We start from the raw sequence: 12,549 nt of genomic DNA, 5'->3' as shown, positions 1-12,549 counted from the left end.
ATCTGAACCACTTGGACGGGGAAAGGCGGGGTCAGCCTCAGCAACCAATCAGGGCTCGGCCCCTAGCCCAGCCAATCAGGACGGGCCATCTGGGGCTTAGCCAATCCGGCCGGACGAAGAAGACTGGCGACAAGTGCCTGCACCTCTCCTTCAGGTTTGGGTGGCCCTTCGTGTGGTCAGTCGGTCTCTGTCGCGGTTCTTGCTCGCTCGCTCGCTCATAGTCCTAGAAGCCCCTGTGTGCCGTCCCAGAAGCCATGGGGCGGCAGTGGGGGCCAGCCATGAGGGCGGCCGAGCAGGCGGGCTGCATGGTGAGCGCCTCGCGGGCGGGGCAGCCGAAGGCGGGCTTATGGAGCTGCAGCGGGGTGATCCTGAGCCGCCGCCCGGGCCTGGTGCTGTGCCACGGAGGCATCTTCACCCACTTCCTGCGGGCCGGCAGCGGGGCACTGACTGTGGCCGGCGCCGCCTTCCTGCCCGGAGACAGTTGCAGTGACGACCTGCGCCTGCACGTGCAGTGGGGCCCAACGGCTGCTAGTCCCGCAGGCCGCGCAGAGCGGGGCCGCGCTGGGCTGTGCACACCCCAGTGCGCCGGCCTGGACCCTGGCCCGCCCGCCCGGCCCCGCGGGCGGCAGCTGCAGCCCCCGCGCCCCGCCGAGCTGTTGCTGCTGCTGAGCTGCCCAATCTTCCGGGGCCAGTTCGCGCGCCTCTTTGGCAGCGAGACAGCCGAGCAGTGGCATTTCGCAAGCGCCGCACCGGAGGATGAGGTGTCGGAGGAGGAGGAGGAGGATCAGCTGAGAGCGTTGGGCTGGTTCGCGCTGCTGCGCGTGCTGCCGGACCCGGAGAAGGAGGCGGAGGCGGTGGAGCGCGGGCCGATAGTGGCCGTGGCGCCTCTCGGGGCTGTGCCCAAGGGCGCGCCGCTGCTGGCCTGCGGCTCCCCGTTCGGGGCCTTCTGCCCGGACATTTTTCTCAATACGCTCAGCCGCGGCGTGCTGAGCAACTCGGCCGGCCCGTTGCTGCTTACCGACGCGCGCTGCCTGCCAGGCACCGAGGGCGGCGGCGTGTTCGCGGCGCGGCCCGCGGGGGCTCTGGTGGCGCTGGTGGCGGCGCCCCTCTGCTGGAAGGCCCGCGAGTGGGTGGGCCTCACCCTGCTCTGTGCCGCCGCTCCTCTCCTCTGCGCCGCCCGAGACGCGCTCTGCCGCCTGTACCCCGGCACCGATGCCCTGGCTGCCTTCCTACCGCAAGAGATGGGCGCCCCGTGGGATCGGCCCCTCCGAGATCCCGGCCCCCCGTGGGCAGCCGCGGCTGTGCTAGTGGAGTGCGGTTCCGTCTGGGGCTCTGGAGTGGCCGTGGCGCCCCGACTTGTGGTGACCTGCCGGCATGTGGCCCCTCGGGAGGCAGCCGGTGTCCTGGTTCGCTCCACCACCCCGAAGTAAGGCCTTCAAGGTTACCCCCACTCCACCCACTCACCAGGTCTCAGGCCTCGGGTTATATAATCCTGAGGATTATGGAGGCCTTCTGGCATCACACTCGTGTCTTGGTGGTGCAGTGTGGATATAGACTTAGGACCCTCCGCTTATCCTTGGCACCCAGAACTCCAGTTCTGGGCCCTCCTGGCAAGGGGTGAATTGGGTTTGGGCAAGATGCCAAGCAACTGGATTGGGGGACTGTGGGGTGTCCCACCTCTCCCTCCCAGACTGAATTCCTCCTGGGCAACTTCTCTGTCTCAGCCTTGGACCCATACACCAGTAGGCCCTTGAATAGAGACTTCTAACCCTGTCCTCTCTCCCCTGAAGGTGGTAGTGAAGTCCTGGGGGCCCAGGAAGGCACCCTCTAGGGGTAAGGGGAGGAGCCTGTTAATCTTACTTGATTTATCTCTTAGATCTTAACCAGAAGTCCCTTCCGGATCCAAATGAACAAAATATGACCTTCAACCTAATTAGAATATGGGAGGGGAGCCCAGGTAGATAGGTACATTTTGAATAGTGGTTGGGTGATCCTGGCAGTCAGGTTGGGACCTCCAACATATGTTCCTTCTCTACTGGGAAGGCACTCCTGCCCTCCTTTACTTCACCTTGCTCTGACAGTGGAGACAGAAGCCATGGCTTCCTGGCTTGGTTTTCTAATTCATGTTCTTTCTGTTTCTTCTGTAGCCCAGGTGCTTAACTTAGGCCAAAGCAAAGCAGTATAAGACCAAGTGTTAATACTTGTTCTGCTGTACCAGTTCAACCCAGCCTCAGCCCAGGCCTTTCCAATTGCCTCTACTGAACTTCCGAGGTTAACCCAGCCCAGCTTTGCCATAGAAGTCCCCTCTGGCAACCAATGGAACAGCCATGATTTTATAAGGAAGACATGATGAGAATTTTCCTCTGCGTATGGTCCCCAATTCTTCACCCCTCCCCTGCCCCCCATCCCCACATACTCTTGATCCCAGGGAACTCATCAATTCTGCTGGAAGCTACCCCTACAGAATTTGTAGCAGGAAGCTATAATCTATCTAGGGCAATTCCCTTAATCCATCTAAGCTGCCGTCCCATGACCTGACACTGTAAAGTCTTGGAAGACTCTGCCACCTAATAAGAGCTATAGAAGTGCTAGCATTTATGCCAACAGAGACCCAGAGGGATGATATCATATGTCTGCCCCACCAACAAACAGGATTATGGGTATCAGATGAGGCAGTAAAGGGAAATGCTGTTAATCTTTGCCCTGGCTCCTACCACCATGTGACCTTAGGAAAGTTACTCAGCCTCTCTGGGCCTCGAATGTGCCACCAAAATGGAGGTGAGGGAGTTCCCATCATGGCTCAGAAGAAACAAATCTGACTAGTATCCACGAGGATGCAGGTTCAATCCCTGGCCTCGCTCAATGGATTAAGGATCTGCGGTTGCCGTGAACTGTGCTGTAGGTTGCAGATGTGGCTTGAGTTCCTTGTTACTACAGTGTAGGCTGGCAGCTGCAGCTCTGATTCAACTCCTAGCCTGGGAACTGACATACGCTGCAGATGTGGCCCTAAAAAGACTAAAATAAAATAAAATAAAATGGAGGTGATACCAGTGCCCAGTTCATAGGGCTGCTGTGAGGACTAAATAAAATGATGTCCACAGAACATTAACCCTAGGCCTGGCCCACAGTGCTCCCTAGGTGTCAGGTACTTGTGATCATGGTGATGGGCAGGAAGCTTTATGTAGACGTGCTCTACCATTGGTAAAGCATGTTTGGAAATTCCACAGAACGGCTAAGTGGTGTGCCCAGTGTTGCCTGCTGGTATATTTCAGGGCTGACACCAAATCTTGTGAGCCCCAAGTTCATGACTTACTGTCACTAATTATTTTGCTTCCTCTCAGTGCTAATGTTTCAGATGCTAGCCTGTCATTTTGTTTCCCTTGCTCACCAGGGGTGCCATAATCTGGGGCCACGTGGTATTTGCCACCCAGGAGACATCTCCCTATGACATAGCAGTGGTGAGCCTGGAGGAGGACCTAGAGGGTGTCCCCATACCTGTTCCAGCTGAGGATTTCCACGAAGGTAAAGGACAAAGGAGCCCTCTGATCTGCGGTGGACCTTAGGAGGGAAGGTGGATGTTGATCAGGGGCCAGTCCCCCAAGTCAGTCTCCTTCCCCACCTCTGCTGGAGTAATGAATTGGGGTGGCATCAAGCTGGCACCTTGTTACATCCTGATTATAGCGATTTGGCCAGAGTTGCCCTTGGAGGCCTCCTTGCTTCTGCCAAGCATGCCCAAGGTCCTGGAGGTCATGCTTTCTTCCTGAGGCCCTCCACCAGTCCAGTGTGGCAGTGAGGAGCCTTGGGGGCAGACTGGTCCAAGAGATTTTTGACACTCCAGTGGCATGATTTGAGTAAAGGGCTTTGTGATGCTGCCACAGAGGTCCCACTTTGTGGATGTCAAGTGACATAACAAAGACTATAAGCTTTCTGTGTTGGCCTCTTCTAGTGCCCTATGTCCCTGGACAGTCAACTGAATGTTTTCTGCCTCCGTTTCCACATCTGTAAAATGGGCCTAATGCTCCCTACTCCTGGGCTTTGTGAGGCGTGTTTGAGATGTTGCCTGTAAAGCACTTGGTGAAGGAAGTTGGTGACCACTTTGTAGTCATCATCACCGTTTTATTTTCACCCAGAGACTTCTTAGTTCCAGGAGGGGAGGTGATTATCAATTCCATAAACATTTATTGAGCCCCTGACTAGATACTAGGAATCCTAAGAAGGCCCCCAGTCCAACAGGGGAATGAAGGCTGGAGAACAGCCTGGTGCTGAGAAGTACTCGAGCAGATCCAGTGCTGGGAGCTCAGTGGAGATCCTGGGAAAGTTCTCGTGGAGGCAAAAGCATCTGAGCAGTAGCTCAAAGGGTCGAGAGGGGTTGGAATTTGTAAAGGGCAGAGAGGGGTTGGGGTGTGGGAGTCCTGTCAGACAGGGGAGGCTCCCCAGCTTAACCTGCCTTCTCTCCCCAGCAGGCGAGGCCGTCACGGTGGTGGGCTTCGGCGTCTTCGGCCAGGCTTGTGGGCCCTCAGTGACCTCAGGCATCCTGTCGGCTGTGGTGCAAGTAGATGACACACCAGTTATGCTACAGACCACATGTGCCGTGCATGGTGGCTCCAGCGGGGGACCTCTCTTCTCCACCTGCTCTGGGAACCTCCTAGGTAACTAGTTCCTTGGCCCGTTCCCAGCCTTCCTCTTGCCAGAGCCTCAGTCCAATCCAGTGAGTGCTCAGCGTCTGGCCCTGGGCACCACCCTCTGTCTGGAGACATGGTTGGCCTTATGTCCACAGGTGGTTAGCCAAAGTTTTCAGGCTCTTGTGCTCCTGAGGGTAGAGAGGGTCGGATGCTGAGCATGGAGGGAAGAGAGCTGAGATTTTGGTCCCTTCTCTGCCACCAAGCCACTGCATGACCTCAGGTAAGTCAATCTCATCTTACCTGTGAAAATCAGATAAGAAAATCTGTGAGTTGAATTAGTACAAGGGTCACAAACTCAAAAGCCTGCAGACCGAGTCAGTGACTGAAGACAGCGGTGGGTGAAAGGTCAAGTGTGAACGGAGTGAACACTACTCAGCTCCAGCACATTCTTGCCTCATCACAAAGATATGTGGGCCTAATGCTGCCTGACCAGTTTTTCACAAGAAGCTGTGATCCTTCTTCTTCTTTTTTTTTTTTTTAAATATGGTTGATGGAGTTCTCTGGTGACTCAGCAGGTTAAGGACCTAGTGTTGTCACTGCTGTGGCATGGATTCGATCCCTGGCCCCAGAACTTTTGCATGAAAAAAAAAAAAATGTGGTCATTAAATTTTCAATCTTAAAAATTTGGTAACTAAATCAGATTTTTTTTTTTTTTCTTTTTAGGGCCGCACCTGAAGCATATGGAAGTTCTCAGGCTAGGGGTCAAATCGGAACTGAAGCTGCCAGCCTACACCACAGCCATAGCAATGCCAGATCTGAGCCACATCTACCACCTACACCACAGCTCACGGCAATGCCAGATCCTTTAACATCCCAAGCAAGGCCAGGGATCAAACCCACATCCTCAGTGATATTAGTTGGGTTCATAACGCAATGAGCCACAGTGGGAACTCCTCAGATTTTTTTTCTTTTTTTCTTTTAAGTGTGCTTATCTATTAAAAAAAAAAAAAATCCAGGAGTTCCCACCATGGCTTAGCAGAAACAAATCTGACTAGCATCCATGAGGACACAGGTTCGATCCCTGGCCTCTCTCAGTGAGTTAAGGATCTGACATTGCTGTGAGCTGTGATGCTCGGATCCCGCATCGCTGTGGCTGTGGTGTAGGCCGGTAGCTACAGCACTGATTCAGCCTCTAGCCTGGGAACCCCCATATGCTTCAGGTGGTACAGCCCCAAAAGACACACACACACACACACACACACACACACACACACACACACACACCAACCCTGATCTATATGGCTCCTGCAGGGTTCACCAAGCCTTCCCTTTCTTTTATTTCTTTCTCCCATAGTGAGAAACCTTGCCTTGCTCTTGCTAGCCAAGGTAGATTTACTTATTTCTTCAAATGTAATATACAAGTAAAGTACTTTCAGAACGCCTAACCCACAGCCCTACCAACTAAGAGTACAGTGTTTGAGTGTGTACAGTTCTTTTTATCTTTAGCCTTAAAATGTGCAGTCAAAATGCTGTTCTCCAAAGTGTCTTTGTTCATCTCCTTTCCTCCCCTTCCCCTTCAGTGAGGATTCACTTGAAAAACAGATACATTTGTCCCAGTCTGCATTCCATTTTTTTCCCATATACTGGCTGACTTTTGAAAATATATATACAGATAAGTGGATACAGAAATAAATATAGAGGAGTTCCCATTGTGGCTCAGTGGTAACAAACCCAACTAGTATCCGTGAGGATGCAGGTTCAGTCCCTGCTCAGTGGGTTAAAGATCCATTGTTGCTGTGCGCTGTGGTGTAGGTCACAGATACGGCTCAGATCCGGTGTTGCTGTGGCTGTGGTGTAGGCCAGAAGCTGTAGCTCCAATTAGATCCCTAGTCTGAGAACTTTCATATGCTGTGGGTGCAGCCCTAAAAAAAAAAGAAAAGAAAAGAAAGAAAAAGAAATATAGATGTATATATATGCGTGAATTAGTTAGTGTGAGTTAGTGTGTGTAGATCTTAACTCTGTCTGCTGAGGGGGCTAGAAGCAGTGACATCTCTGTTGCAAATAGCACACCGAAAGCCCAGATCTTGGTTTCTAAGAGCCATTCTCTAATAAAAGGAAGCTGGAACTGATTGATTCCAGGGCCAGGACAGGGAAACTCTAAGATGAGCCCGGAGCACCTTGTGATGCTGAAAAGGAAGGCAATGCTAACAACTGTCATAATAAGAACAAAATGATGGGCATGTCACATGTTGAAAGAACCAAGAGCCTGCCTGAAGGAGTTCCAGTGGAATAATTTGAGCAACAAATAGCAAAAGTACTGGATTATAACCTATACAAAATAATGAATATCCATGAGTCCACACTAATATAAATACATAACTGAATAAAATTGTTTTGGCTATGCCCTCAGCATGTGGAAGTTCCCAGGCCAGAGATCAAAGCTGAGCCACAGCAGTGACCCAAGCCACTGCAGTAACAATGCCAGATCTTTACCTGACACAAGAGAACGCCCTCAATAAATTTTTAACAGGAGATGCAACAGCTCTTCCTTACAGAAGAATTCCAATGAATAAACATAGAAGAAACGAGGGAAATAGAAAATCACTATTAAGGCACCACAGTAGGAAGCTCAATATTACCATGAAAACATCAGTTAAACCCATATTGAGGGACATTCTATAGAATAACTGACCTCTACTCTTTTAAGTGTCAAGGCCATGAAAGATAAAGACCATGGAACTAACCCAGATGGGAGGAGACCTAGGAGACATGATGTCTAAATGCCATGTGGGTTCCTGGATGGGATCCTGGATCGGGAAAAGGGCATTAGTGCAAATACTAGTGACATGCAAGTGAATTCTGTACTTTTGTTAATAGCATTGAACAAGGTTCATTTCTTGGTTTTAATAAATGTGTGCTAACATAAGGAAAAGGTAGGTGAAGTGTGTAAGGAACTCTGTACTATTTTGGCAAGACCTCTGTAAGTCTAAAATTGTCCTTAAAAAAGGCATAGCACAGGAGTTCCCATCGTGGCTCAGGGGAAACAAATATGACTAGGATCCATGTTGATGCAGGTTCAATCCCCGGCCTTGCTCAGTGGGTTAAGGATCTGGCGTTGCCATGAGCTGTGGTGTAGGTCGCAGAGGCGTCTCAGACGCCACGTTGCTCTGGCTGTGGTGTAGGCTGGCAGCTACAGCTCCGAGTCAACCCCTAGCCTGGGAACCCCCATAGCATGCACTGAGCAGGCCAAATAAAATGTGTGTGGGTCTGATTCATTTATTCATTCACTCAGCAAGTATTTGCTGAGGTCCTGCTCTGTGCCAGGCACTGTTCCAGGTACTGTGGAGACAGCATGAACAAAACACAGCAGTCCTGCCCTCACGCAGCTGACATTATTTGGAGAGAAAGACATACGTTAAACAGAGCATGTTAGCTACTAATGGTCTTACAAAGAAGGTAAAGCCAGGAAGGGGATGGGCTGTGAGGATCCCATGTCCATGAAGGAAGCCTGGTGTCTGGCACTGCGTTTTTGAGCCACGATGGGAACTCCTGCGCTATGCCTTTTTAAGGACAATTTTAGACTTACAGAGGTCTTGCCAAAATAGTGCAGAGTTCCTTACACACTTCACCTAGCTTTTCCTTATGTTAGCACACATTTACTAAAACCAAGAAATGAACCTTACTCAATGCTATTAACGAAAGTACAGAACTCACTCAGCCTGCGGCCCCCAGGATGGAGGTGGTCCTTCCCCCATTGCCTGGCTCACACCCTCTTTTCCTCTCTGCCTTCTCAACAGGCATCATTGCTAGCAACACCCGGGACAATAACACTGGGGCCACCTACCCCCACCTGAACTTCAGCATTCCCATCACGGTGCTCCAGCCGGCCCTGCAGCGGTACCATCAGACAGGAGATCTGGGTGGCCTCCGGCAGCTGGACCGCGCCACCGAGCCAGTCAGGGTGGTATGGCGGCTGCAGCAACCCCAGACAGAGGCCCCACGGAGCAAGCTCTGAAGCTGTGTCTCCCCTCTGGAGAGAAGAGCAGCCACTTTATGCCACAGGGAGTGCTAAAGCTGGTGACCTCAGAATCCTGACCCAGCACGCCACAGCTGGGCTGCCTCCCGCCGCCAGCCCTGGAGTCTGGATCAAACTTCTCGTTAGCCTCTATGGGTCTCTAACCTAGTCGCCCATTTGAGGGGTGCTTTCTCGAGCCCCCATCTCTCTCTGTCCCCTGACACTAGACTCAGCTCTGTTCTCTCCCCTTCTGGGGAGCCCAGAACGACTGTACAACAGCCCTGGTCCTGACAGACGGATGGGAGTTGGAAGGCAGGCCCGGCCCTGGGTTTGAGTCTACTCCCTGTCTCCTGATGGCCACTGGCCGCCTGGAGCAGTTGCTTCCTACGCCCTGAGCTCCTCTCTGCTCTGGGTCAGAATGGGGCTGGCAGAGCACTGGGGCTTCCTCAGAAAAATGGGCCCAGAGGCCCTGTTCTGAAGACCAGAGGTGAAAGGAGGGCATCTTCCTGTTCCGCTGGACCAGAGGCGGTGGCGTACCTGAAAGCCAGGACTCCTGGCTCTTCATATGCCAGGGTCCCTGACCTACAGGGATGCTCTGACACAGTGCCTTAATTTTCCAGCCCATAAAATGGGCCTCAGGGATCTGGGGACAGGGGGCTGGGATGTGTCTGGTTGGGGTTTGGGAATAAACAGGATTGATAGGAGACAGGACCTACTTCTATATATCAGCTTCTTTTTCTCCTCCTTTGTTTTGAGAGTTGAGTGGGAAATAGCAAAGCACCAGGCACAGAAATACAGCTTTTCTGTCCTGCTTTCTCAGTGCGGCTTCATCTCACAGGACACTCGTGCCAGACTAGTCCTGGTAGCTGGTCCTGGTGCCAGTCACCACGGGGTGGGGCTTGCAGATCCCGGAGGGTGGTGATCTTAGCCTGGCTGCAGGTGTTCAGAAAGTGCCCAGGCCTGTGCCAGGCCCCGGAAGTGGGTGGGAGTGGGCAGTTCAAAGGGGAATGAGGCCAAGGCAGCCCCTCGGAGCTAAGACCAACCCTGGGGGTCAGGAGTATATACTGTGTGTGTGCCCAGGGCCCTGCACACGTGGGCCCTCAAGCAATGATTGTTAAATCATCAATAGGTTGGGCCCCTCATCTTACTGCATCTGGGGCTGCCCTTTCAGAGGAGCCATGGCCAGGGTTGATCCACCCAGGCTGGGAGAGGTGCTCCACCATGGGTGTGGATTGCAGGTGAAGCTGGGTGCTGTCAGCTGAAGCTGTGGGAGCAGGTGGAGTGAAGGGCCTGGGGCCAGAGCAGGAGCCTGCCAGGGGCTGAGAAGAGACAAGCAGAAGCACAGGAAGAAAACCGGGGAGGCTAAGACCTAGGTCAGTGGGGCAGACACCAGAATCTGTTTTCCTCACTTCTTTCCGGTCCTGGCCACCCTCGCAGTCAGGTTGTCTGTGAGTTCCAACTCACGGCACCAGAGCAGAAGGGAGGTTTGCCACTTCCAGGCTGGCTTATAGAAACTTATCTGGACTTCTCTGCACCCTTACCCCCCCGCCCCTGGTGGGAGTGAAGGCAACCCTTTAAAGAGACCTTGGGAGCCATTTATTAAAGATGGCCTCCTCGTTCTGGTCCCTGGATGATGGTGTGGAGGGGGCAGCCTCATTAACCAGTCCATCGGCCAGGTACTGAAACCCAGGCCAGAATTGCACTTCTGTTGCATTTGAGCCATTAGACGGGGGGATATATTCGCCACAGCCGTAGAACCTGTCCTCATAAAGTCTTTGCCTAGCTGGGAGCACTAGGCCAAACCACATTTCGAGGGAGAGGAGTCCTGTCATCTGAGGGTTATACATTTCACTAAAACCAACCAGGCTCTTTGGATGAAGCTAAGAGTTGTCTCTTCCTTGAGTGGGGTTAGCACTTCTATTTCTTTGGGTCCCCGGGTTGAGCCCAGTACCTTGGAGTTCCTCCCAGCCCTGGGAGACCATAGCAGGGTCACCTGTTGCTGTCAGAGACTGTCCTCAGGCCTGGCTGCGCTCACTCATCATGGCTGAGAGCCAGCAATGCTTCCTTCTCGTAGATTCTGTGATATTTAATCTGTGTGCCATTCTGGTTAATCATTAAAGTTCCACCTAACTACCAACATTATTATGACAACCAAATCATATCTCCCTACTACCCCTTGGGACCTGGAAATTCAAAGATGACACTTTCTTGTTAGGCAAGGAGCCCTGATTTTCGGTGCCAAAGCTGTGCACGCTGTTGAGTGGGAAGAAAGGAGTGATTGTGGGGTGAACTGTCAGGGAACGGCCAAGAGGGACTGGACTGAGATTCTCTCCCCCAGCCCCACATTGTATTTTGGCTTTTTAGGGCCGCACCCAAGGCATATGGAGGGTCCTAGTCTAGGGGTCGAATCGGAGCTACAGCTGCTGGCCAACACCACGGAAACAGCAACTCCGGATCTGAGCCGCAGCTGTTACCTACACCACAGCTCATGGCAACACCAGATCCTTAGCCTGCTGATCTAGTCCAGGGATTGAACCCAAATCCTCATGGATCCTAGTCGGGTTTGTTAACCACTGAGCCATGAAGGGATCTCCCCTCTCCCCGTCTTGAATCAAGGTGTCCTCTGGTTGCCAAGAAGGTGTTAAATGACCTTCTTTCCCTGGTTGGTGGGGTTTGGAGCAGGTCCTTGAAGATGGGCCATGCCAGTGCTACAAGCCACGCCTGAGTCCAGTATGGGCCACTGCACACCTCTTCTCAATCCCAGGTTCAGGTTTGTGATGATTTTTTGAGTCTTTCCCTTGTAACCTGCTGATTGGAATCCTCTCCATCTTTCTCAGCCCAGTGTCTCCGCAAAACTTTCCTTGACCTTCCCAAGCCCAAGGCTGTACTGCTCTTATTCACCTCTGTCTCCCACAGAGCCGGGGCATGTGCCCAGTAAATTTCTGATGCCTGCTTAACTCACCATTGAGTCTCTCCTTTGCTTGGTTAGGCATGATGCGCTGCTTTAGGGTCAAGGCCCAGCTCCTCTCCTTTACTAGCTGGGTGATTTTGCCTGAGTTATTAATAGATGAGTTTCAATTTCCTCATCTGTGAAATGAAGATTAATAAAACTTACCCTGGAGGACCCATATGTAAAGTAAATTTGAGAAGTTATCTTAGGCACTTAGCTTGTGTTCAATAAATAATATAGCTATTATGTTTCTAAGAGTACTGGTAGGATTGGTTCATCAGAAATGAATCACTCATGGAGTTCCCATTGTGGCACAGTGGTTCTAACTAGGAACCATGAGGTTGTGGGTTCAATCCCTGGCCTTGCTCAGTGGGTTAAGGATCTGGTGTTGCCGTGAGCTGTGGTGTAGGTTGCAGACTTGGCTCAAATCTGGCATGGCTGTGGCTGTGGCTGGCAGCTGCAGCTCTAATTAGACCCCTAGCCTGGGAACCTCCATATGCTGCAGATGCGGCCCTCAAAAGACAAAAGACAAAAAAAAAAAGGAATCATTCCGGTTGCCAGGGGCTGGGTGGAGGAAGGACCAGGTAGAGATTGCTGAGTGTGGGGTTTCTTCTTGGAGTGATGCAAATATCCTGGAGTTAGATGGCAGTGATGGTTATGTAGCCTTCACACCACTGAATTGTACACTTTGAAAGAGTGTATTTTATGGTAAGTGAATTATATCTTAATTTAGAAAAAATCGTGTAAGCACACATTAGCGAATGTCTAGGGAACCAGGTGCTGGGGTCAGTGCCAGACACTGGGGACTCAAAGTCCAGCAAAGCAAGGTCCTAACCCCCAAAGAGCTAGTCAAAGGTGGGTGTTGCCCTAAGTGTCAGAGTTTAACCCCCACCCTATTTTCCTCTATGGGTTTCAGGAGGAAAACAAGGAGATACAAGCTATTTGGAAGTCTGCAAAACTCA

The 12,549-nt window shown here is 52.0% G+C and overlaps 1 protein-coding gene across 2 annotated transcripts; it reads left to right on the top strand.

Annotated features, from left to right (window-relative positions):
* Positions 1-160: 160 nt before the first annotated feature.
* TYSND1 (trypsin like peroxisomal matrix peptidase 1) lies at positions 161-10,776 on the top strand. 2 transcript variants are annotated; one of them, XM_047761987.1, is made up of 4 exons: positions 161-1,426; positions 3,392-3,522; positions 4,464-4,649; positions 8,420-10,776. In XM_047761987.1, the coding sequence occupies exons 1-4, from the start codon at positions 255-257 to the stop codon at positions 8,635-8,637; spliced, it is 1,707 nt and encodes a 568-aa protein (XP_047617943.1). In that variant the 5' UTR covers positions 161-254; the 3' UTR covers positions 8,638-10,776. The 2 variants fall into 2 exon arrangements, with proteins under 2 accessions (XP_047617943.1, XP_047617942.1); XM_047761986.1 differs by having other exon boundaries at positions 4,461-4,649.
* Positions 10,777-12,549: the final 1,773 nt, after the last annotated feature.

Source organism: Phacochoerus africanus, chromosome 15 (assembly GCF_016906955.1).
Source record: "Phacochoerus africanus isolate WHEZ1 chromosome 15, ROS_Pafr_v1, whole genome shotgun sequence".
Taxonomy (NCBI): Eukaryota; Metazoa; Chordata; class Mammalia; order Artiodactyla; family Suidae; genus Phacochoerus; species Phacochoerus africanus.
Note: the sequence above shows the minus strand (reverse complement) of the source record. Positions and strands in the feature narration are given on the sequence as shown.